The sequence below is a fragment of the Magnolia sinica genome, chromosome 8, assembly GCF_029962835.1.
Source record: "Magnolia sinica isolate HGM2019 chromosome 8, MsV1, whole genome shotgun sequence".
In the NCBI taxonomy this organism is placed as follows: Eukaryota; Viridiplantae; Streptophyta; class Magnoliopsida; order Magnoliales; family Magnoliaceae; genus Magnolia; species Magnolia sinica.
Genome location: NC_080580.1, coordinates 19,726,246 through 19,751,697, shown reverse-complemented (window position 1 = coordinate 19,751,697; position 25,452 = coordinate 19,726,246). Strand labels below are relative to the sequence as shown.

The window sequence follows — 25,452 nt, the reverse complement described above, 5'->3', positions numbered from 1 at the left end:
ATTTTTTGTTGCTGTAATTTACAATGAGAAATCATGTTAATTATTCTGTATTCTTAAATTGGATTAAAAGAAATTAAAGTTATATTAAAAACTTACAATCAACTCTGCCGTCCTAACAGATCCCTGTCGCCCAGTCGTGTGAGGGAACTTCATTTCGCTTCTGGATTCTTTTCCCTTTCCACGACGAGACTTTGCCTCTTCTATAGATTCGTAATCAACGAATTTGACCCAATCTTCTAGCTTTACGCCATTAGGGCAATTTTTTTTCCTGTCTCCATCATTATCATACATATCCAGGACAGTTCCTCGTAATCGGTTCTTCCAATCCTTCCACATATCATTAGCACGCTTAATTATGGCAGTTTTACAGCCGTCACTGTCGCCAACATCATATTTGGCCTACATATTTCATTAAATAGGGCAATTGTTAACAACAATTATATTATAAACATTAAAAAGTAAAACTCATGTATTTAAATGCTTACTAAAACAGTTGACCAAACATTATCCTTGATGGTATCTGGCACAAGCCGCCAGTCTTTGTATGCAATTGGACAATAAGTCCTGACCACATTTCCTAGAAATGAGGTGAATTGATTTTTGTTATCTCCAGTAATCTCTCCAACTGGACTAATTGAAACTTTTATCTTTGTGGTGCTTCCTGGGGCAGAACTAGAAGGCCCTACATATGACATAATTCCTAAAAAAAAATTAAGATTATTAGTCAATTAATATGTTGCTATACATAATAAAGAGATGACACTATACACATGCATAAGTTTTTACTGAATTTAGAAAAAATGAAAAGGAAAATAATCTAATATAGTGAAAGTAGTTAAATTTATTTCAACCTGATATGAAACTTGATCAGTTTCTTTTTCGCTTCTGAATACGTGGGTTACTTAATACAATTTCTACATATGACCCTTCTTGTATATCTTCACTAGTTGGGTCATACAAATCATTTACCAAGGAAGGGCTCGAGGAACATGCAGTCAACCTGGCCTCAAACACTAGCGGATCCTCAAATGCATATGCATCTTTTGTTAGTCGCTTCGGAACATCTAATACAACATGCCAATCATCTCTTGTCGGATCCTTGCAATAGAAGACTTGAGCCGCCTGAGATGCATGTATGAATGGCTCATCCTCTTCCTTGATATTCCTTCTAAACCTTCCTAGGTTAACAAATATCAGATTTGTTTCAGGATCTACATAACATCCATTTGAACTATCTTCGATATGCACCCAATCACAGTAGAACAATGTTATCTTAAAGGTAAAGTAGTTTAATTCAAGAATTTGTCTAATGATACCATAGTAGGTGGCTTCCTATTCTACCAAGTTCTTATCCCTGGCACTCGCCCTGAACATAGTTAAGGCTTTCATAGAGACTCCGCTGTTTTGTGTTGTCAAGTTTTTTTCAGAGTCTGATGTGCAAAAAACATATCCATTTACTGAGTATGTACTGTATGATGTGGCATCGTAGCTAGGACAGTAGCGATTCTCTTAAATTGTGACATTTCTGCATTCTCTAATTGTTCCCTTAACCAAGCATTGTAGTCTACTTCTTTTTGTACTGACGGATTGCCCCTCCTGTTTTGTCCCTTACGTGTTTGGCCATGAATGTATTCATTGTACTTCCTACAATTCACATATAATATAATATATGAATTAAACTTTTTACTTTACATGGTACAATTTAAAAACATTAAGAATAGAAACATAGACTTTTGTCAACTTACCCCAGCCATTGAGCATTTTCAGCGTGATGTTGTAATACCCATCTGCGTGCTTGTTGATATTGCACATTAGTAAGAAGATAGCTTTTTCCTTTTTTATCGATTTGAAAATTATCGGCATTATCATCACCCTCATCATAGAATATCCTTTTCACTCTCTTATGGCTTCCTAACATCTTATCAGGCATGTAGTCCATGCAGTACATCATGGACTCTTCCAGTATGTAGCGTTCAGCAATACAACCCTCTGGATAAGTTTGATTCGTCACATACTTTTGTGGTGTGGTCCATTTAATCTTTGGAAATAATTCATTTTTGGAATAATTCTCTGAAATGATCTCAAAAAATGGATGAACAGTGTGGGTTGATCCCAAATTTTTGGTAAATCCAAAGCTCAAGTGGACCATGCCACACGAAACAATGTGGAATAATGATTTCCACCATTGATACCTTCCTCGGGCCCACAGTAACGTTAACGTTAATTTATTTGCCATCCAACCTATTCATAATATCAAATATATATGAATGAAGAGAAAACACAAACATCAGCTTGATCCAAAACTTCTATGGCCTCCAAGAATTTTTCAATGGTAGAGGTTCAATCACACTATTTCCTGTGGTGTGGTTCACCTGAGCTTTGGATATGCTTCCTTTTTGTTCTTTAGACCTCAAATTATTTGTTAACATGGATAAACGGAATGGATAAAATAAATAAATAACGGTGGACCCCACAAAGTTTACTTTGGTAAAGGTAATGACTAATTCACCTAAATGTAGAGGGGTTTCCTTAAAACATTCATAATCATATATTAGGCTTGCCTTAATGTGATTCACATATCCAACCCACTCATTATGTGTGTCCCACTTGGATGAGGGGTCAGACCAAGTTTTAGCCGCATCCAAAACTCATGTGGGCCCCTCCAAGTGCTTTTATATTTTTTATGATGTCTTGACGTGGTTTTAGATGGTATGGTCCACCTGAGTTTCGTTTACGGATGATTTTTGAGATATCTCATAACCTAAAGGGGACACATTAAATGCACGGTGTTGATGTTTGACACACATCATGATGGGGCCCACAAAACTTATCTACATCAATTCGTAGGTTCTCACAAGGTCAATAAATTGGGTCACAATTTTGACAATAACATTTAGCCCATTTTATATGTATAGTCCATTTACTCTATTTTATTGATCAATATCCTCAATTTGACTAGTTACTCGCCTCAATCAGGCTAGCTACATGTGAGAAAGGTATTGGGAAAACAAGATTGATCAACAATTTGAGTGAAATTTGATTTAAACATATGAAGTTATTTACTCTTCAATCTGGACTAATTCGATTGTCCAAAAATGGTTAAATGTTCAATTAGTGGATGTGCCTAATAATTTATTAAAAAAATATCTTTTTCACAGATAAATATCAATTTCCATTCAAAAATAACATTTTTTTTCAAAATGTATATTTTTTTACTCTTAATTTTTCTTTGAAAACTTTTAACAAAATATCATTTTTAATATAAAATATTTTTAAAAAATAAATTAAAATACAAATTTTGAATTTTTATTTTCAAAATATCTTAAATTTTCACAATTTTTAATTTTTTTCCCAAAAATTCCAAAATGCAATTTTTTTTCTTTAAAAGCATCATGTTGTTTTTAACTTTTCAATTTTTTTAAAAAATTATATATATTTTTTCAAAATCTTAGTGTTTTTATAAATAACCTTTTCTTTTAATTTCGAATTTTGAACATTTTCAATTATTTTTCAAAATCACAAAATTTTTCAACTTATTTATTTTTCGTTTCAAAATGTTTGTTTTTTGATAAAGTATAGATTTTTTAATATCATTTTATTTTAAAAATTTTCAATTCTTTTTCAGTTCTCCATTTTTTTAAAAAGCATTTTATTCAAAATTGTCAATTTAATTGAACTTCACAATTTATTTTTATTTTTTTTCAAATTTCAAACTCTCATTTTCGTTTTAAAAATATTTTCATTTTTCAACATTGTGAAAATTTTCACATTTTTTAAAATATTTTTAATTTTCTTTTTCAGGATATTATTTTTTCTCAAAATCAAATGCTATTTTTTTTTCAAATTTATCAACTTTATTAAATATTCTTTTTTGTTCCCACAATAGATTTTTATTAAATCACGATTTTTATTTTTTTCAAAATCTAATTTTTTTCTCAAACATTGTTAAAATTTTTAAACTTCTTAATATTCTTTTTCATGTGATATTACAAATCATTTAAATATTAGTTTTAAATTAAAAAATAAAAATAAAAATAAAAATTCCACTCATTTGATATAAAAATAATTAAATTTTCTTTTTGCATTCAATCAATTGTTAAAAAATAATCTTAGATACAAATATGTACAATTAAACCACTGAAATTATATTAAAAACAATTATTAGACTACAAAAAACTTAATTTTCCACCATATTCTAAAGAAAATGAAAAAAAAAATTAATGTTTAGGCAAAAGTCCTTTTACGACGGACCTGATCCGTCGCAAAATCAACTAAAAAGCCCGCCATTTGCTAATTTCGGCGGGAATTTGCAACTATTCGTTTTCTGTCGCCAAATCAAAATTTGCGACGGATTTCATCCATTGCCTAGTTACGACGGACAAAAAATCCGTCGTAAATTGGATTTTAGCGACGGATTTTGGTCCATCACTAAATTTCACTACGTTGCAAAATGGCCACTTTGGCGTAGTGCCTTACCTTATGACAACCATGACCCTTACCATATTACAACCACGACCCTCGTGGTTGTCATGTTATATGGGTTGTGGTTGTCTTTTCCCTAGATTGCATGACAATCACAACCCTTACCTCATGATAACCACGACTCTCACCACATTACAACCACGACCCTCGTGGTTATCATATTATATTGGTCGTGGTTCTTATTTCCTACTCTCAGATTACATGACAACCACTACCCATACCAAAGCTAGCATGGTTGTCATGTTATATGGGTCGTGGTTGTCATGTTTTATGGGTTGTAGTTGTCATGGATCATGGTTGTCACGTTATACGGGTCGTGGTTGTCATGTTATATGGGTCGTGGTTTGCATGTGTCGTAGTTGCCATGTTATATGGGTCGTAATTGTCATGTTGCCTGAATCGTGGTTGTGGTTTTCAATGTGTTCACTTCTTTTTCTACCAAACCATTGGTACCCTAACTTAAGGCCCACAATGAGGTGATTCGATCCATCCACCCTATAAGCTAGCTCGCTATGGGTCTAAAAAGTCCTGAGTTAGGCAATATCTACTTCTATCCACCTTGTCGGCTGATATTTGAGCCTTATCACTAAAATGACACGACAAAAAGGATGAGCGGCATGGATTATAGACGGCATGTATTCTTTACTCCTAAAATGACACGGTATAGATTATGGATGGCATGGATGCCTTACCTCTAAAATGACACAGCAAAAAGGATGGGCGACATGGATTGTGGACAACATGGATGAAACACATACATCATGGTGGGGCCCACAGAGCACCGAGTACTAGCTATTGCCTGGTGGCAGGGGGGAGTAGCTGATCCGTCACTTTCTTGGGAGAGTAGTCATTCCATCTCTCCAGGATCATACGACTTCTGAACCAAGGACAGGGGCATTTTCATTCGAAACAATATTCAAAGCTTGTCAGAAGGCCACTCTTAGGATATTTGAAAGGTTGAATCTCGTTAGGTAATTTGCCTAAACTTTGAGGTCAGTACAGTCAAAATTCCAAAAAATGCTGCATCACCAACTAAATCTCACCTGGTCATTTCATCACCAAGGTTGGTGGCGAGCTCCCCTCCACCTCATCTGTCTTAATTTTGAGGACTAGGTAGAATTTGACTAGACATACGCTACTGTGAAGATAAGGGAAGCGGATTGGTTGGTGTAGCACACACCAGCTATACAGCTGTGTATTGACGTCAGCAAGTTCTGTGGGTCTCATCATGAGGCATGTGTTATATCCAAACCATCTATCCATTTTGGTGAGCTCATTTTAAGGCTTGAGAGGAAAAATACGACAGATCTAACTATCAATTGGACCACACTACAAAACGCAGTGGGGGATTGAACGTCTACCATTGAAACCCTTTTAGGGGTTACAAAAGTTTTGGATCAATATGAAATTTGTTTTTCCTCTTCATGCATGTATTTGTGACCTTACAAACAGATTGGATGGAAAATAAACTTTATGGTGGGCCCTATGAATTTTTCAACGATGAGAATCATTATCCCATTGCTATTTGTGGCGTGGTCCAGTTAATATCTGGATATCATTCATTTTTTAGATAATGCTTTACAATGATCTCAAAAAATGGATGAAAGGTATGGATATAATAAATACATCACTGTGGGGCCATGTAACTTTGATCTCCTTTGAACCGTTAGTACAACTCGGAGCTCGAGGAGCGTTAACGCTCGTCTTCACACGACACGTACTTACACCAACTATATAGCTGGTGTGTCATACACCAGCCAATCTGCTTTTGAAGAGAAGGCCCCAAACTTAATGCTCGAAAGTTATTGAGGGGCGCGGATTATGTACTACCCCGCCTATTCCGAGCTCGGGACAGGCAGAGGCTCCGAGGACTACTGAGGGGCCACCATGATTTCTGAGATTTATCCACACCATCCATTCATATTTACATATCATTTTAGATTGTTGAACCAAAAATATGGAAGATCTAAGGCTCAAGTGGACCACACTATAGGAAGCAGCGATACTAAGGACGCCCACCATTGAAACCTTCTTAAGGTCCATTGTGTCTATTATTTTCCATCCAACCTATTGATATGGTTATATACAGTTGGATGAAACAAAAAAACAAGTATTGTCTTGATCCAAAACTTCTATGGCCCATAAGAAATTTTCAATGGTAGGAATTTAATTCCCATTGTGTGGTCCATTTGGGAATTGGACATTCTTTATTTTTGGCTTAATAATCTGAAATTATATTTAAAAATTAATAAATAATGTGGATAAAACTCATAAATCACAATGGCCCCTCAGTGGCCCCAAGAGTCTCTACCTAGCCTGAGCTCGGAACGGGGGTAATTGTCACGTACCTCCAACTTTTCTAACCAAAAGTGGAAATGGTGGGTGTGTTTAGGGTGGAAATTCAACTCCCTTACACGTTTCTTAAAACGGTAAGATTGAGTTTGAACAAAGTTCCAACCAACTGTACTTGGTTATCAGACATATAACATGATGGCCCATTTCTTTATTAATTTAGGGAGACAAAAAATAACCACTCGCTTCACTAATTTTCATCCTATCAAAGCCAATTACATACTGAGTAAATTTTGTGGGGGGCCACCATAATTTATGTATTTTATCTGCTCCATCCATTCAGTTTACCACATGAGTTTAGGGCTGAGTACAAAAAATAAGCATATCCAAAGCTCAAGTGGCCCATACTGAATAAACAGTTACTATTGAAACATTCTTAAGGGCTGTAGAAGTTTTGGATCAAGTTGATATTTATTTTGTCCCTTCATCCATGTGTCTGTGTGAAATTATGAAGAGGTTGGATGACAAATAAACATCATTGTCGGTCTTTGGAAGGTTTCGACCGTGGAAATCATTATTCCCAATATTTCTTGTGGTGTAGTCCACTTAAGCTTTGGATATACTTTAATTTTGAGCTCAACCCCTAAAATGAGCCTGAAAAAACTGATGTACAGTGTGGATAAACCGCATACATTGACAGTAGGTCTAGCACAGTTTACTCAGTAAGATAACTCAGCACGCAATCTGATCCCCATCCCATGATCGATCCCTTATACTAAGTTTTTAAATTCAATTTTAATAATGTAAATTTTTTTAGTGTACTGATATCTACACCCTCATTTTCACTACACACTTTGTTATTATGTTTTTCATGTAGGAGCAGGCACAAATATATTCCTCCTAGTATGGCTGGACTAGAAAAAGGTCGAATGAAAATAGGTTATAACTTATGATTCAGGTATTGTTATGGGATGTACACCCTATCAATCTTTACTGTAACAGGCCATCCGAGGTGAGCTGACCCAAAAGGTGAGTCGCATCAGTCCGTTTCACAAGAAAATGTGCAGTTCCTTTTTAAAAAATGAAATCTTAGAAATTTTTTACTATTTTTTAATAATTCCGATTTTTGTAGTATTTCCTTAATTTTAGAGTTTTAGCTTTTCATTTTTTTTTTTTTTAGAAATTACTTGTAATCATCCTAAAACTCATATAGTAAGATTTATTTAAACTTTCTATTTTTTGGCAAATTAGTCTTTAGATGAGTTTTACTATTTTAGATAACTTCTATTAAAGTTAGAAATTTGTTATTTTTGTTAATTATAAATTAAGGTTTATTTTTTTATTTATTAGTCATGTAACTGAGAGTTGAGGGACATTATTAAACATTATTCAATAAACTCAAGTTTTCTCTTTTTTCTTATGGATTTAAGAAAATACCCTTGTGGATTCAAGTTTTGTATCACCTATAGAAGACAGTGTTCCTCCTCTTTCATTTCCACACCATTCCCTATGTTACTTAGTGTTAGAGTGAGGCTTTTCCTTAGGAAGATGGCATCTAATGAACGTGGCAGCAACAATCCCATAAACGATGCTCTAGGAAATAATCATATGAAAATGGCAGTGTTCGAGGCTTTTTGGCGTAAGAATATACAAGTCATGTAAAGGCTGCGGGCGACAATTGACTGTTTGACAAAAGTCTTAGGGCAAACCCATGTTCGTGATGATGAGTGACATGATGTTCTTGTTGGTGCTCATAATCATCATGGTCATGGTATAATCTCGATGATGAATATTAGACCACCTCTCGAAGATGGTGGATCTAGTGATGAGGAGATTGATGATATAATTCTTTGGCAAAAAGAACGAAGGGGCATCATGCCGGATCGAGATAGGGATTCCCGAATAAAAGTTGATCTCTCTAGCTTCAACGGCTAACTTTATATTGAGGACTTTCTCGATTCACTTTTTAAAGTTGAATGATTCTTCGACTATATAGAGATTCATAAGGAGAAAAAGGTCAAGCTTGTGACCTACAAGTTGAAGGGAAGAGTCTCGACTTGCTGAGAGAAACTTCAACTTACTCGAATCAGGCATATGAAAGAATACATCCGCACATGGCAATGGATGACGCAATTGATGGGGACATGATTCTTATCAAGTGACTATGATCAGGTATTGTTCCAGCAATACTAGAATTGTCAGCAGGGGAGCTGTCCATGAGGGATTATGCAGGGGAACTTTATCGCCTGTCCACGAGAAATGATCTGGCTAAGGTTGAGTCACAATAGGTTGCCATATTCATCAATGACTTGCGTATAGTGATCGAGGATCGAATCTGGATGTAACATATCTAGACAATGAACGAGGCAATCAAATTGGTCACTCAAGCAGAGATGCAAGTGGAGCATTCCCTATTTTTACGGGGTAACAACTTCTGAACCATAGCAGGATGCATCGAAACCCCCCAAAAAAAGAACCAATAAGGGGCGTCCTCAACCTCATCCAACTAAGAACCGAGATTCGGGGAGTGCCTATAGTAGACCTCAGAAAGTGCAATTGATGCTATTGGTCCAAGTAAAATCCCTAACCCCTACAACCCTCTATTGAAAAAGAGACATCTCGATGTAACCAATCTAGTCACATGATCCAATACGTGTCCTCTAAGACAGATGTCTAATCTAACCATCAACAATGGGGGAGTAGAAGATGTATAGGATCTAGAAATCAGTGATGTTGAGCATGTCAAGGATGAGGGAGAAGGAGATGAATGGACGCACGGAGATCATAGTGAGTCTCTGATCATGAGGAAGTTGTTGTATATGTTGAAGGAAGTTGACCCACAATGACACAACATCTTTTGAACAACACGCATGGTGAATAAAAAAGTCTGTGATCTAATCATAAATGGTAGAAGCAGTGAGAATATGATGTCAAAATATATGGTAGAGAAGTTGCAAATAAAAACAGAAAAAATACCCCTCTCCATACACAATTAGATGGATGAAGGAGGTCATTGAAACAAAGGTATAAATGAATGATGTCGTATTCCTTTTTTCAATGGTAAATATTACAAGGTGAAGTAATATATGACGTGGTTGATATGGAAGCTCGTCACATGTCACTTGGTCGACCATGGCAGTATGATCGTAATGTCATGCATAGAGGTCGGGATAATATTTTTATTTTTGTCATATATTATAGAAAGATTATCCTCGCCCTTATGAGTATGCACTACCAATTAAAGACTTCTATATTGGATGGGTACTCTCCCATAAATGTACGAGATTTCATCAAAGAATCTGATGAGATGGTGGAGATCAATGCATTAGAAAAGGAAAAAGAAGTAATACCCACAAACATCATAGAGGTCGTAAAAAAAGATGAGAAGACGAGAGAGATCAATGCATTAGTTATAAAGGAAAAGGAAGTGGAATCCATGGACATCATAGAGAAGTTAAAACCAATATTTTAGGAATCTGATGGAATTATGCCTAGTAAACTTCACGATGAATCCCATCCCCCCCCCCCCCCCCCCACCATGCGAGATAGTGCTCTTTTTCAAGTGGAATTCACTTTTAACAACATACAAAATTGATCAACTAGTAAGTCTTCATTTGAGGTTGTGCGTGATCGTGTTACCAAACATACACTCGACTTGGTTTCTATGCCTAAGTTACCGGTTAAGAGTATTGTGGGAGAAAACATGACAAACCTAGTTTCCCTGCACAAGGATAGGTAGCCGACTAGCACATATAAAAACAAAGAAATAAGAAGATCGAGCCTATGTTGTTGATCATCTTGAGGGCATGGAGATGCCATGGAATTTCATTATGGCAGATCGATATGAGTATCATGAGCCAAGTATGCTAAATAACTCGAGAATGAAATTTTTTCAAGTAGAACGGACCGATGTAAGATGAGGCACAGATACATTCCTAGAATGGCTAGACCAAAAGAAGACCAGACAGAAATCTGCTATAACTTTTAATCTGGCTATCGTTATGGGATGCACAACCTATCAATCTTAATTGTAACGAGTCGTCCAGGGTGATTGGCCCACAGAGGTTGGCCATGATAGTCCGTTTCGCAAGAAAACATGCGGTTCTAGTTAAAAAAATGGAATTTTTTTTTTCTATTTTTAGTAATTTTAAGTTTTGTAGTATTTTCTTAATTTTAAAATTTTAGCTTTTCAACTTTTTTTTAGAAATTACTTATAATCATGCTTAGGACTTCTCTAGTAAAGTTTATCCAGACTTCCTATTTTTTGATAAATTAGGCTTCAAATGTGTTTTATTATTTTGGGTAACTTTTATTAAAGTTAGAATTTTACTATTTTTGTAATTATCAATTAGAGTTTAATTTTTTTTTATTAGTCATGTAATTGAGAGTTAAGGGACATTATTACACATTATTAAATAAACTTGAGTTTTTTTTTCTTCTTTTTTAGTTGTTTTTTTTTTTTTTAAAAAAATACCTATATGTGGATTCCTATGAAATATGGCATGACTCTATGAATGTTTAGTAAGCCCACACATGTATAGAGCCATGCCATACAAACACAAGCACGCTTGGCACATAGGTACATGCGTACCGAATCAGAGCTATCCATCAAGTCGACCACACTATTGGATAAATTGAAATAATATCCAGGAAGTTTGAATTCTCAGGTGAGCCATAATTTACCACCGACTAGGTGACTACAAAAATATGCTTGCTCTCAATTTGTGTTTAACTATAGACTAACCCACAAACTAAAACATCCTAAATTTTGAGACAGATCTAATCAATTTGGCCAACCGAATGGAAGACTCAGATCTCACACACATATACTATATTGGCACATGTGTTTGCATGTAGGTGGTTCCATGTGCGTGGGACTGGCAATCGTCGAATAAATATAAGGGATTTTGACCATACTAGCATTGAGGTATGTTAAGAATCTCTAAATAGAGGCGAAGTTTCAAATATTCTGAGGGTAGTCATCTGACAGGTTTTTGAAAATTTTTTAGACTAAATTGCGCTTGTCCTTGGGACTTGATATCTATACAGAGCTTCTTCTTATTCTTTCTTTGCAATTTTCCTGGGGCTTCTTCTTCCTTTTCAAAAATGTTTTACAATGACCCACCACCACTCCTTTCGAATGCATTTCCTGGCATACGTTCATCACCATCAACTTCTCCAGCATATGGGTAAGCCACTAATACGTGGAAGATATTTTAAATAAAATTTTTATTTTTTTATAATAGCATTTTCTTATGTATTGAAGTCACTTTTGGTTGTGTATAGAGATGGATGGTCATGGTGGTTGTTGCCATGGGGACAAGTGATTGTTAGAAGGGATTTGAGGTAAATAAGTATGATTGTGGTTATCATATGGAAGACAATGAAGGAGATAAATTTTGGATTTTCCAATGCATTACCTTGTAAGACAATGAACATATATCATTTTTAAGGGTTGAGGTTGTGTTTTAAGGGTATGGATCATAGCTGTCATGTGTTAAGGGTTGAGGTTGTCATATGTTAAGGGTTTGGGTCGTGGTCGTCATGTGTTAAGGGTCGAGGTTGTCATGTGTTAAGGGTCTGGGTCATGGTTGTCATTTATTTAGGGTTGAGGTTATCATGTGTTAAGGGTTTGGGTCGTGATCGTCATGTGTTAAGGGTCAATGTTGTTAATGTATAAGGTGTGTGTTATGGTTATCATGTGAAAGGTCGATATTGTCATGTGCTAAGGGTCAAGATTGTCATGTTATAAGGGTTAAGGTTGTGGTTGTAATGTGTTAAGAGTTGTAGTTGTCATGTTATACAGTGAAGTTCGTGGTTATAACTTGTTATGGGTCGAGGCTTTCATGTTATAAGGGTCGAGGTCATGGTTGTAATTTGGTAAGAGTCGAGGTTGCATGTTATAAGGGTTGAGGTTATAATGTTATAAGGGTCGAGGTCGTAGTTGTAATTTGGTAAGCGTCGAGGTTGTAATGTTATAAAGGTCGAGGTCATGGTTGTAATATGTCAAGGGTTGAGGTTGTAATGTTATAAGCGTCGAGGTAGTGCTTATAAATTATAAGGGTCGAGGTTGTCATGTGTCAAGGGTTATGAGTCCTGCCATGGATTATGTATCGAATCTACTCCATTTATTGGATTTAGAATTTAATTTAACATTATGGGCCAAAAAAATGAATTACATCTTCAAATTATATGGCCCCCAAAAGGTTTTCAATAGTAGGTTTTCAATCTCACTGCTTTCTATGGTGTGGTCCACATGAGCCTTTGGTATGCCTCGATTTTGGGCTCATGCCCTAAAATGATATTTCAAAATGGATGGACGATGTGGATAAAATATATACATCACAACAAGTCCCACAGGACCATCCATATCTAGATAGGTCTGGTTACCTAATCTACATCACGTCACCTCACAATGATGCAGATTTTGAGATAAAAGTTTTTTTGAGGCAGTTTCTACCACCGTAAGCTATGTTGGGTCCATCGTCATGTTTGTGGGAAATCCACTCCATCCATTCATTTTGAAAGATCATGTCAATACATGAGACAAAAAATTGGATGGATTTGAAACTCAGGTAGACCACACGACTAAAAATAATGGAAAGGAATTTCCTACCATTCAAACTTTTCTAGGCTCCACTGTGATGTTTATATTCAATCGAAACTATTCGCCCAAATGCTCATAAACTCCTTACCATGGGGATGGACTGAAAGAATAAAAATATTAGCCTGATCCAAAGCTTTTACAGCCCCATGAATGTTTCAATCATAGGCATACGATCTCCACTATTTTTCATTGTCTGGCCCACTTGAGCTTTGGATCTACCTCATTTTTGGGCTCATGTAATGATTTGAAAAAACATGTGAGTGGTGTGGATTTCTCACAAACACCATAGTGGGCCCCACAGTGTTTACCCCATCTGAATCCCTCCCGCTGTTGTCAGATGCTTGCTTAACGCAAAAGGCAGTTAGGGTAATTCTATCCCAACCTTTTTTTAAAAGGTGTTAAGTGACTATGCAGGGCATTTGTTTAATCCTTCTAATATTTGGGGCATTTGGTAATACCATAATGCTTTTCTGGTCAAAATCCCTGTATATAAAATGAGTCAGTAACTTCTCATTCAAATGTTCATCCTCTTTCTTAATATATTTTATTTATTGCATTTTATATTCTAATGAAAACCTTCTTTCTCACGTTTTAGGCTAGGTTTTTCTCTTTCTTGTTCCTTTTCATGTGTGTGCATATAATTTTATTGGTAATCCTTACTGGTATGAGACCATACAAGGAATATATATATATATATATATATATATATATATAAGGAAAAGGTACTATGCGCTCGAGCTCATGATAACGTCCCATGAGGTCGAGCTGTGTGGGCCCCACCGTGATGCGTGTCGACCATCAACACCGTGCATTTGATGGGTCCCCTTTAAATTATGGGATATCCCAAAAATCAGCCGTATACGGAAGTCAGGTGGGCCATACCATCTAAAATCATGTGAAGACATGCCAAAAACATATAAAAGCACTTGGTGGGGCCCACCTGAGTTTTGAATGCTGCTGAAACTTGGTCTGAACCCTCATCCAAGTGGGACACACATAATGGATGGGTTGGATTTGCAAACCACATCTCGGTGGGCCCAAAAAATGATTATGAATGTTTTAATGGTGCACGGCCCCTCTCAACTTCTGTATGTGGTGTGGCCCACACAAGTCACGGATTGACTTGATTTTTGAGACCTAGGCCCACGATGGAATGGTGCATCTGACTGATGGGGTAGATTTTCGACATGCATCACAGTGGGGCCCACACAGCTCGACCTCATGGGACATTATCATGAGCTCGAGCGCATAGTACCTTTTCCCATACACACACACACACACAAAATTATTTTAAATGGATTTGTTTTAGGAGATTCGTTCGTTGAGTGTGGGTCATCGATGTTAAAGGTGTAAGAAAATTCAATGTGGTCGCTTCTCATTGTTCCACGTCATTGCCGATGACTTTAGCTAACAAGATACGCCGTCTCTTACAAATAGATTGTGTGCTACACAACCCAATATTTAATATGAAATTTCTCTGAACCCCACAAAAATTTGTTTTTTAAATCTACACCGTCCATCAATTTTTACATATCATTCTTGAGGATGAGCCCAAAAATAAAGCACATCCAAACCTCAAGTGGACCACGCCATAAAAAGCAGTGGGGATTGAACCACTAATGTCGAAACCTTCCTAGGGTCTAATATAAGGTTTATTTGCAATCTAACCTCTCCATAAGGTCACACAGACTTGGATGAAGGGAAAAAACAAATATCAGCTTGATAAGAGTCTTCGGTGGCAAAGTTTTCAACAATAGAAGTCCAATTCACACTATTTTTGTAGTGTGGCCCACCTCAGTATTGGATCTTCCTCCTTTTTTCATATAGTTCCCTAAAATGGTATGGAAAAATGGATGGACAGTGTGGATCTGATACATAAGCCATGATGGGCCCATGGAAGTTCCAGATGTGAACACTTTCGGTTTTCTTTTCTCCACTGCACCACACAACAACTAACGAATTTACTTATGCTTGAAATTTAGGTGGCCCTGTGATGATGTATTTCTTAGACCCACACCATCTATTCATATTTTCATATTTCAAGCCCAAAAATAAGGGAGATCCATAGTTAAAGTAGACCATACTACTGGAAACATTAGGAATTGATGCCACCATTGAAAAACTTCTTGAGGTCACTAAAGGCTCTAATAATGCTGAAACTTATTGAGGTCACAAAGGCTCCGATAATGCTAATATTTGTATTTTAACATCATCCAAGTATGTGTGATCTTATGAATATGTCATATGGAAAATCAGCCTTACGGTTGGCCCTAGGAAAGTTTTAATAATAGTTTGTTTAATACCCACTGCTTTATGTGGTGTGATCCACTTGAGCTTTGGACATACCTCATTTTTTGAGATCATGCTTTAGAATTGTGAGACCCAACTTGAGTTCGCATGTTTGTATATGCGTCTGGATAGGCCTGCATGAGGGAAACCACAAATATCAGTCTGATCTTAACCTTGATGGGCCACCACATGGACCCACCTTGAAGTGTTATATCTAAATTGTCCATCTATGGACCTGATCATGAGGTATGTGTCTCATCCTCATTGTCTAGCAGGCGTGGACGGTGGGAAAACATGAACATCAGCTTGATTCTGAATTTGGTGTGCCACGTACACATGGACCCCACCTTCTTATATGTATTACATCTGCACCGTCCAGCAACAGGTGCTATTGGGAAGGCAAGGGAAGATGTCAGCTTGATGCGATCATCCTTGAGTCCGGTCATGTAAGCCCAACTCAGATCGACCCTAGACCTATGTCATCTCGATCATATCATCGTCGTGGTTCCAATGCCATGTCTTGTGCGTAAATTCGACGTGTTCATCAAAAGTTGTAGGCCACACATTATTTGGGCCATCGATCATGATGTGGGGCCCACTTTACCCATGTGCACATTTTTTCATGTAGGCCCACCCTAGGTTCCATGTGCCTAGTCTAGTTTAGTGCCTAGCCTACCCTACACCTCCCTATAGCTAGCAATGATAGAAGTTCTCTAACCTAGGTAAGGATAGCCTCTTTTCTAAAAACTCATGATGTGTTGCTCTAACCCAAGTCCTCTTTTCTAGCAAAAATCTGAATTTTTCTCTTTCAAGAGAGAAAACTCATCATTCTCCTCCTCTTTCTAAAAATTCCATCATTTCTTTGCTATACCTCTCCCATTCCTCCTCTTTCTCTCTCTCATTCTCCCATTCTCCTCTCCTCCTAGCAAAAACTTTCAGCCCCTTCTCCCTTCTTTTCCTCCTTAGCTTCTTCTCTCTTTCTTCTCTTTTCTTTCTCTTTTTTGCATGCATGGAAGCATGTAGGACCCACCAATCCATGGTGGAGATCCTACATGGTTCTTAGGATGAGGCCATGGGCCTATATCTTCCATATTTCTATCCATGGTGGGCCATTCTCCATGGACTCACCATGGTGCTTTCTCCTTCTCATTTCTTGCACCCCATTGGCCATCTAGGCCTTGTATGCATGTGGGAAAAAATATCCCTACCCTCCAGTAAGCTCCTTTGATGTATTATAGCATGCATATGTCATAACATAGTGGATTTGGGTGTGGGAGGTCCATTAATGGCGGGACCTTCCACCAAATGGCCGATTGCTTCTTCCTTCTCCATTTCTCTCTATTTTTCTCTTGTGTATTCTGATGATGTGTGGCCCACTAGGGAGAGGTCAACAACATCTCAGACCCTTAGCTAGATGGGAAGTCCAAGCCCACTTTGACTAGATGTCCAAGCCTACCATGCATGCATGGTTTTGGTGGCCTCCAAAATGGCTTTTTCATAGAGGTCTGAGTGAGCTCATGGGTTTGGAATTTTTTAACCCATCAAGGTGGAACCCACATGTTGAATTAAGGCCATAAACCCTTTGATTAATTTATATGGGCTGAAATATGGACAACATATGTTGCTGTTCAAATTTCAGGCTCAGTTTGAGCGTGACTTTTGAGCTAATGTTTGGATCTATTTGCATGCCCTTTTCTCTAAAATTTCTTTAGGATTTTTCTGAGGTGTAGACCCCACCTTGATGTAGGATGGGCCCCATATCATTTAACCCTTCATTGAAGCCCATGGGATGGGCCAAAGTAGGCTGGACGTCCAGAAATTTCTAGACAGTCCAGCAATGTTGCATGTTGGAGTGGAGCCTATTGTACCTTGAATTTGGGGGAAGTGGGCTGCTTCAGTGGATCCCACCTTCTATCTATACATGGGAGTACCAAACCCACCTATTTTCCCAGTGAATTGAGAGACTTATGCTAACCCCATGAGGTGCCAATCATGGGGACAAAAACATTGTGCGGTAGCCGGTTTTTTTTGGAAAACATTGTTGTCCAGAATTTGTATTAATTAAATAAAATACTTCTACCACTTTAAAATTTATAAATTTTTTTAGGGGGATGGATCATTTATATTAGGATACACCTACAAAATTTTAGGACTAATAGATACCTGTACTCACCATGGCAATAGCTAAACCGGCCAACTATACTATGGTGTCTAGATCAGGTAGAATCTCAGAACAGATTGTTTTCATAAAATGAATTAAAATATTTTTAGTTGTTCAAAAATACTAAAATTTTTCAAAGATGTGCCCAACTCATGTTAGGACCTAACTAAAATTTTTTGGGGCCAATGGACCCCTGTGCACACCGTGACAAGGGCTAGACCAGCCCACCACGTTGGGATGTCCAGGTCAGTCTAATTTTTTGGACAGACTGATTTCTATAAATTAATTAAAATACTTTTTTTATCTAAAAATTACAAAATTTTTTGGAGGTGTGGTCCACCCATGGAAGTATTACTCTACAAAATTTCAGATATAACAAATATTTAAGCTGACCGTGGTACGGCCGGGAGTGGCCAACTAAGCAGGGATGCCTAGGCTGGGGCGTCCAGCGTGGGCTGGCCATCCAGCCTGCTTCGTGAGCCCACCTTGATGTGTTGTATATCCCACCATCTATCAATATAGGGTCCTTAGGGGATTGATTATCCTTCCTTTTTTTGGGTATTCAACTGGGGCCCATTAGGTGAATTTTTGGGCTAGACACCAGGAGCCCATAGAGCAGTCTACACATGGGACATACCTTCCTTAGGCTACTGCTGGGCCTGCATGCCAATGGCCTGGCCCACGTGATATGTGTGTTGCATATCCTCTCTTATCTGGTGGGACTCACAGTGATGTGTGTGGGCCATCAAGGATTAAATACACTAAGAAATACTTTTATTGTTAGACTCCAACCAACCCAGAAATTTGGATGGGCTGGAATTTGGCATTAAGCACAATAATTGTTGTCTGTAAATGTTTGTTTTAGAGCAATATGACCCAATATATTTAAGAAAAATTTAAGTCAGTTATCTTACCATTTTAATTTTATTTTGGGCTTAATTAGTGCATGATTAAAGGCCCATTCCAATTGGAGTCTTATTAGGCTAGTTTTCTAGTTAATTGATGGGCCTTATAGCCTTGGTTGGGCTGGAACTTTTGATAGGCCCGCTGGGCCCTTGAGTCCTATATTTATCATGCCATTGTGATGGGTCTTATAGGCCAAATACTCAAGTAGTTGGGCCCTTACTTGCCCCATATAATAAATCTATACTTGGGCCAAGATGTGAAGCCCAACCTACTTGTGTTAAATATAAGGATTTTCCTTATGTTGGGATAATGGGCTACCCATTAGGCTCACCACAATGAGTGAACCCATGACCTTTATGGTTGGGCCCTAACCTTGCTTAAGGGCCTACCAGGTTGCCTATATATTAGGCTTAGTGTATGGCCCACTAGGCCATGGATTGATTGGGCCATGGACTTTTCTTTAGATATGTAGCAAGCTACCTTTTTGGGACCTAGTTGAGGTTAGATGTCTTCCTTGATAGCCTTAAGGTAGGCCCATAGGGCCCTTATAGGTGGTTGAAGGCCCACCTTGGGCCTTGTTAGGACCGTTTTCTCCTTGAGGCTTTATGACTCTCTTAGCTTGTGGGTCATCCAAGAGTATTGGGCCCCCACTAAATGACTTCACTTCTCCTTAGAGTACCATCTATGGATCTAGACCTTATCCCTCCTTGGGAAGGAGGAATATATTTTACAGGTAGCACAATTACGTCATTGTGACCCATATGCATCATTTGTGTGTATTGATTGCATTGTGTCGTGGTCATAGAGGGATGGAGTTTCTCCTCTCATGTACATTATGCGCCTGCAGCTAGTGCATTATCTATATGTGTGACTCATGCATTGGTATCATATTTCATGATGATACTGCCCTTTCTTCATCAGGGCCTTGCCTCCAAAGGGACATTCTTGGATAGCCATATGTGTGGACACCGAAAATGTTACTTGAGCATACTGGGTGCATAGGATGCCCATATGTGAAATTCTTAAAACTTCCATGGCACCAAGGATCTGCTCCAACGCCGTGACTGAGTGAAAATTATGAGCACACGAGGGCATTATACCGTTAGGCCGCGACTCTCACTGTCGTGTAGTCGGTTAGATAGGGGTGTGGCCTTACTTGCTTGGTGTGAGGAGGCATTGCTAGGCTGAGTCTGACTAGCTCGTAAATGGGTCCACTACCGTCAGGCCTTGCTGGTGATTGGTTGTCTACAAGCGGGTAGTGAGGTCTCTTACGCTCGTTTGATTGTGCGGGGTCTGTAGAGTGGCAGTTATTCAGTAGTATAATGGACCCTGGTGATTTTCTTATGATTGGAAATGTACTTGATATGTGGATTGGTTATGAGCACTGACATTATTTTGGATCGCATTCGCATCGGCTGCATAAGCCCCTTTATGCATTGCCTTAGTATGACACCTAGTACTCATTACATTGTATTCATGATAAGCCTTGGTAAGGCTACCGACATTATCATTGAGCATATTTCTCTTCCTATACCTCCTTCTATTCGTCTGTGCACTATTGTCACACACTTTCACCACCCTCTAAGCTTCTATAAGTTTATGTACGATTGATGCATGTAGGTGATCCTAGGCGGGTGTCGTAACGACAGAGCTTGGAGTAGAGTTGAGTTTGAGGACTCCAGTATTGCTGACTTTTCTCTCTTCTTCTATTATCTTATGTATGTCCTTTTGGATATTTGTAAAAGTTCAAATTCTTAGTGAATTTTGTGATATGTGCCTTGTTATTCTTAGATATACTTGCAGTATTCTTAGGTATGCTCACATTAAAAATGATTATATTGTTATAGAAATCCTCCTTGTAGGATCCCAGGATCAGAACCTGCCTCATGAACTGAGAATGGAGTACTACAGAGGCTGTTACGGCCAGAACCGACCATCGGGTTCCTTGTGAGTCCGGTTACTGAGTCTGGGGCATGACAGGAGTTGGTATCAAAACATAGCAAGTAGTCCTAGAATAACTCAGGATAACATCATATGTCTGCTTAGGGCTTAGGCCAAGTAGTGTCCCGAGACCTTTCCTTTCGCTCTGTATCAAGCCTATAATTGTCCTAATTCCTTGCATCATCGTTGTTTTATAGACGATGCCGCTTAGACGTAGCACCCGAGGTCACGACATTCGTGGTTGTGTTGCTCGTGGATGAGGCGCTCGAGATACTCGTCCTACTCGAGCACATCCTGCTCCTGTTGTTGAGGATCCAATTTTCGAGGTCCCGATCCAACATGTTCCTCCGATTGAGCCTGTAGCGCCCGCTCCCTTAGTTGCTTCAGCTCCCCTGTCGATTCCCCCTCCTCATCCTCCCGTTCCAGTTACAAAGGCTCCTACCTCGACGGTGGCACCTGTGCCTCTGCCTGAGGCGAGTGTCGCCCCTGCTTTTTCGATAATACCCATAGGAGTGGAGCATTTCCAATAGCTGATGCAGCTTGCTGTCACTGCATTGTAAACTCATCAGCCTGTTACTGCTGAGGTTTCTGGATAGTCTGATTTACCTCGTGATAGTGCGATAGCTCGAGAGTTCCGGCAACATGATCCCCTGAGATTTAGTGGTGACCCTGACCCTTCTGCCACCGAGGCTTGGCACACTGAGGTTGTGAGGATTTTTGACACTATTCACTGTCCTGTAGATCAAAGATTATCCCTTACAACCTATCTTCTTCTGGGTGGGGCCCGTCACTGGTGGTCATCCGTATCCAGGATGGTCGGGCCTCAGTTCATTTGGACATGGGAGGAGTTCGTGGTCCGTTTCGACCAGAAGTTCTTCCCTGAGCACGTTCAGATCCAGTGGGCGATCGAGTTTGAGACACTAGTTTAGGGATATTTGGCCGTATCTCAGTATGAAGCCCGTTTTTTAACCTTGTCAAGATTTGCTCCTCATCTCACTAGTGATGAGAAGATGAGAGCCCGTCATTTTGTGACTGGTTTGCATCCTGCCCTTCACAGCCATGTGGTAAGGCATTGTTTGGAGACATTCACCAGGTCGTATATCAGGCATTGGTCTATGAGGAGGACCGAGCTATGACCCAAAGGTCGAGAGAGCAGAGTTTCAGTGGAGACCGGAAGAGGAGAGCACCAACTGGCAGTTCCAGTAGCATCATCAATAGAGATGGAGGGGCAGATCAGGGTTTTGACAGCCTGTGGCTTAGCCAGTATCTTCTTCATCATCATCAGCATCGCCATCCGCTTCATCTTTCGGCCCCTTTTCTGGTGTTTGCTTCGATTGTGAATAGACCGGGCATTGGAGGCGTGAGTGCCCTCTCCCCATTCAGTAGAAGAGGCCACCGCGTTGCCTCCTCCTCATCCTTCTAAGCAGCAACAGTAGAAAGTGCAACTTCCAGCCCTTGCTCCTAGGGCTCCTCCTCAGTAGTAAAGGCAGCCAAGCAAACCTCCCTAGTAGAGACCGCAGCAGCAGCACCAGCAGATGGGATATCTGTATGTCCAGTCCCTGGGTCGAGTATGTATCGCAGCCCAATAGGCACAGACTCAGGACCTTCAGTCTTCCGGTTTGCTTCCCCTACCAGCTCAGGGCAGATTTTATCCTCGGCAGCAGGCGCCAGGCCAGGACCCGCAGTCATTGATCGGTGGAGTCGTCAAGGGTATTCTTCTTGTTTCTTCCTGCATTGCTCATATTTTATTTGATTCTGGTGCCTCCCATTCTTTCGTGGACGAGCAGTTTTGCCAATCGACCAGTATTCCGTCAAAGGCCGTGTTTGAGGCCTTGGCCGTTTCGACTCCCATGGGAAAGTTTGTTGTATTAACCCATCGCTGTCCTTCTTGCCTGGTGTTAGTGGGCGAGATGTTCCTTCCTTCCAATCTGTTCATGATGCTGCTGTCAGGCTTTGATGTTATTCTGGGTATGGACTGGCTTGCAGAGTATTATGCTGTCTTAGACTGTCCCGTGAGGACAGTACGTTTCACATTCTAGGCTTGCCAATATTCTAGTTTGTCGCCAAGCCCAGGGGAGATCCATTATCTAGCTTCTTGGATTATGTCATTGAGGATTCTATGGCAGAGAGTATTAACCAGCTGCCAATTGTTTGTGAGTAACCGGATGTGTTCCATGAGATACCGAGTTTGCCGCCGCGTCGGCAAGTGGAGTTTCAGATTGATCTGGTGCATGGTATCACACCAATCTCGAAGGCCCCCTACCGGATGGCACCGTTGGAGTTGAGGGAACTGCATGACTAGTTAGATGAGCTCAAGGAGTTGGGTTTCATTCGTCCCAGCAGTTCACCTTGGGGAGCCCCGGTATTGTTTGTAAAGAAGAAGGATGGTTGTTGCGGCTCTATATGGACTATCACGAGTTCAACAGAGTCACCATCAAGAACTGATATCCGCTTTCCCATACTGATGATCTATTCGATCAATTGCAGGGTGCACAGTATTTTTCCAAGATAGACTTACGCTCTGGTTATCATCAGATTCGGATCCGATAAGAGGACATTTCGAAGACGGCTTTCCGGACGTGCTATGGTCACTTTGAGTTCCTTGTCATGTTGTTTGGAGTGACCAATGCGCCCGTCATATTCATGTAGTTGATAAACGAGGTTTTTCGACCGTTCCTCGATTAGTTCATGGTGGTATTCATTGATGATATTCTGGTATATTTAAGGACCCGAGAGGACCATGCTGAGCACCTGCAGATTGTGCTTAAGACCCTCTGTGCCCACCAGCTGTATGCGAAGTTGGAGAAGTGTGAGTTTTGGCAAGAGGAGGTGAAGTTCCTCGGTCACATGGTGACAAAGGAGGGTGTCGTTGTGGACTCCTCAAATGTTGATGCAGTGCGTCAGTGGGGCAAGCCCACGAATGCTTCTGAGATCTGTAGTTTCCTTGGTCTAACGAGATATTACTAACGGTTCATCGAGGGTTTCTCCCGTATTGCAGCATTGCTGACCCGGTTGACGTGGAAGGGCGTCGACTTCATCTGGAGTGACGCTTGCAAGGTGGCATTCACAGAGTTAAAAGACTGCCTCACGTCTGCTCCTGTTCTCACTCTTCCTGATGGGAGTAAGGTTTTCGTTGTTTTCACCGATGCCTCTAGAGTTGTTTTTGGTGTTGTACTGATGCAGCACGGGAAGCCAGTGGCGTATGCCTCTCGCCAGCTCAAGGTCCATGAGTTGAACTACCCCACCCATGATTTGGAGCTTACAACAGTCATCTTCACACTGAAGGTGTGGAGGCATTATCTATATGGGTCAAGTTCGAGCTCTTCTCGGATCATAAGAGCTGTCCAAGTTGAACCTGCGTCAGAGGTGATGGATGGAGCTGTTGAAGGACTATGATTTTAATCTTCAGTACTACCTGGACAAGGCGAACGTGGTGGCGGACGCGCTTAGTCATCAGCCATGAGGCCTGGTGCACATATGATAGTTCGACAGTGGCAAATGCTTGAGGATGTTTCAGAGTATGACTTTGAGTTCAGTCTGCAGTCTTCCATTGTTCAGCTTTCGAGCTTATCGATTCAAACCTCTTTGTGGCTAGGGTGATCCAAGCTCAGTAGTACCGAGAAGAGGCCGCATCCGTGGAGCAATCAAACTGGCAGATTGGTTTCAATGGTGGATTACGCTTTAGATGCTGATTGTGTGTCCCGGATATGCCAGAGTTGCGTCGTGATCTGATGATCGAGGCACACCGATCAAGACTTACTATTCACCTAGGCTTCACGAAGATGTATCGTGATATGAGGAGGCAGTATTTTTGGCAGGGGATGAAGCACCAGATCTCTTGTTTTGTGGCTGAGTGTGACACATGCCAGCGTGTCAAGGCCGATCACCAGAGACCCCCTGGTCCCTTGCAGCTGTTGAGTGTTTCAGAGTGGAAGTGGGAGCACGTATCGATGGACTTCATCGTAGGTTTACTAAGGACTTACCGTGGTCACGATACCATTTGAGTTATCGTCGATCGTCTGACAAAGTCAGCTCATTTCATTCTAATGTGTGCTTCCTGGTCTATTGATCGATTGGCGAGGATATTCATTGAGGAGATAGTGAGACTGCATGGCGTCAGAGTTTCGATTGTTTCAGACCGAGACTCTAAATTTACATCTCAGTTTTAGAGGAGTTTTCAGCAGGCGTTGGGGTTCACCTTGCATCTCAGCACCGCTTATCATCCGCAGACGGATGGACAAACCGAAAGGGTCAACTAGATTTTGAGGATATGCTCAGGCATTGTGTGATCAACTTTACGGGCAGTTGGGATGAGCATATGCACATCGCTGAGTTTGTGTATGACAACATCTATCAGGCGACTATCAGCATGGCTCCTTTTGAGGCACTTTATGGTAGACGGTACAGATCTCCTAGTTGTTGGACCAAGGTAGGAAAGCGTCGTCTCTTAGGTCCCGAGCTTGTGCAACAAATGTCAGATGTTATTGATGTTATCAGGTAGAGGATGCGTACAGCTTAGAGCCAGCAGAAGATTTTTGCTGATCGTCAGCGTCGACCCCTCCAGTTCACAGTCTAGAACATGGTATATCTCAAGGTCTCACCTATGAATGGCGTGGTTCGCTTTGGTGTGAAGAGCAAGCTCACTCCGAGATTTATTGGACCTTTCGAGATTACCGAGCACCTGGCCACTATGGTCTATAGGCTTGCCTTGCCTCCCGAGTTGTCCCTGATCCACGACATGTTCTATGTTTCTATGTTATGGAAATGTAGATCA

General features: G+C 39.9%; 1 protein-coding gene across 1 annotated transcript; it reads right to left on the bottom strand.

Annotated features, from left to right (window-relative positions):
• Positions 1-41: 41 nt before the first annotated feature.
• On the bottom strand, positions 42-1,812 carry LOC131254155 (uncharacterized). Its single transcript, XM_058255159.1, has 4 exons — positions 1,746-1,812; positions 894-1,178; positions 486-700; positions 42-399 (listed from the first exon to the last, which is right to left on the bottom strand). Exons 1-4 carry the CDS (start codon positions 1,810-1,812, stop codon positions 85-87), a joined length of 882 nt encoding a protein of 293 aa, XP_058111142.1. The 3' UTR covers positions 42-84.
• Between the last annotated feature and the right edge of the window lie 23,640 nt (positions 1,813-25,452).

Excerpts from the sequence above, each read along its gene's own strand:
- LOC131254155 (XM_058255159.1), bottom strand. The coding sequence starts at position 1,812 with ATGTGCAATATCAACAAGCACGCAGATGGGTATTACAACATCACGCTG. Across the intron at positions 1,179-1,745 it reads GAAAATGCTCAATGGCTGGG|GAAGGTTTAGAAGGAATATC; the intron begins GTAAGTTGACAA and ends TTGTTAACCTAG. Across the intron at positions 400-485 it reads ATGTTTGGTCAACTGTTTTA|GCCAAATATGATGTTGGCGA; the intron begins GTAAGCATTTAA and ends TGAAATATGTAG.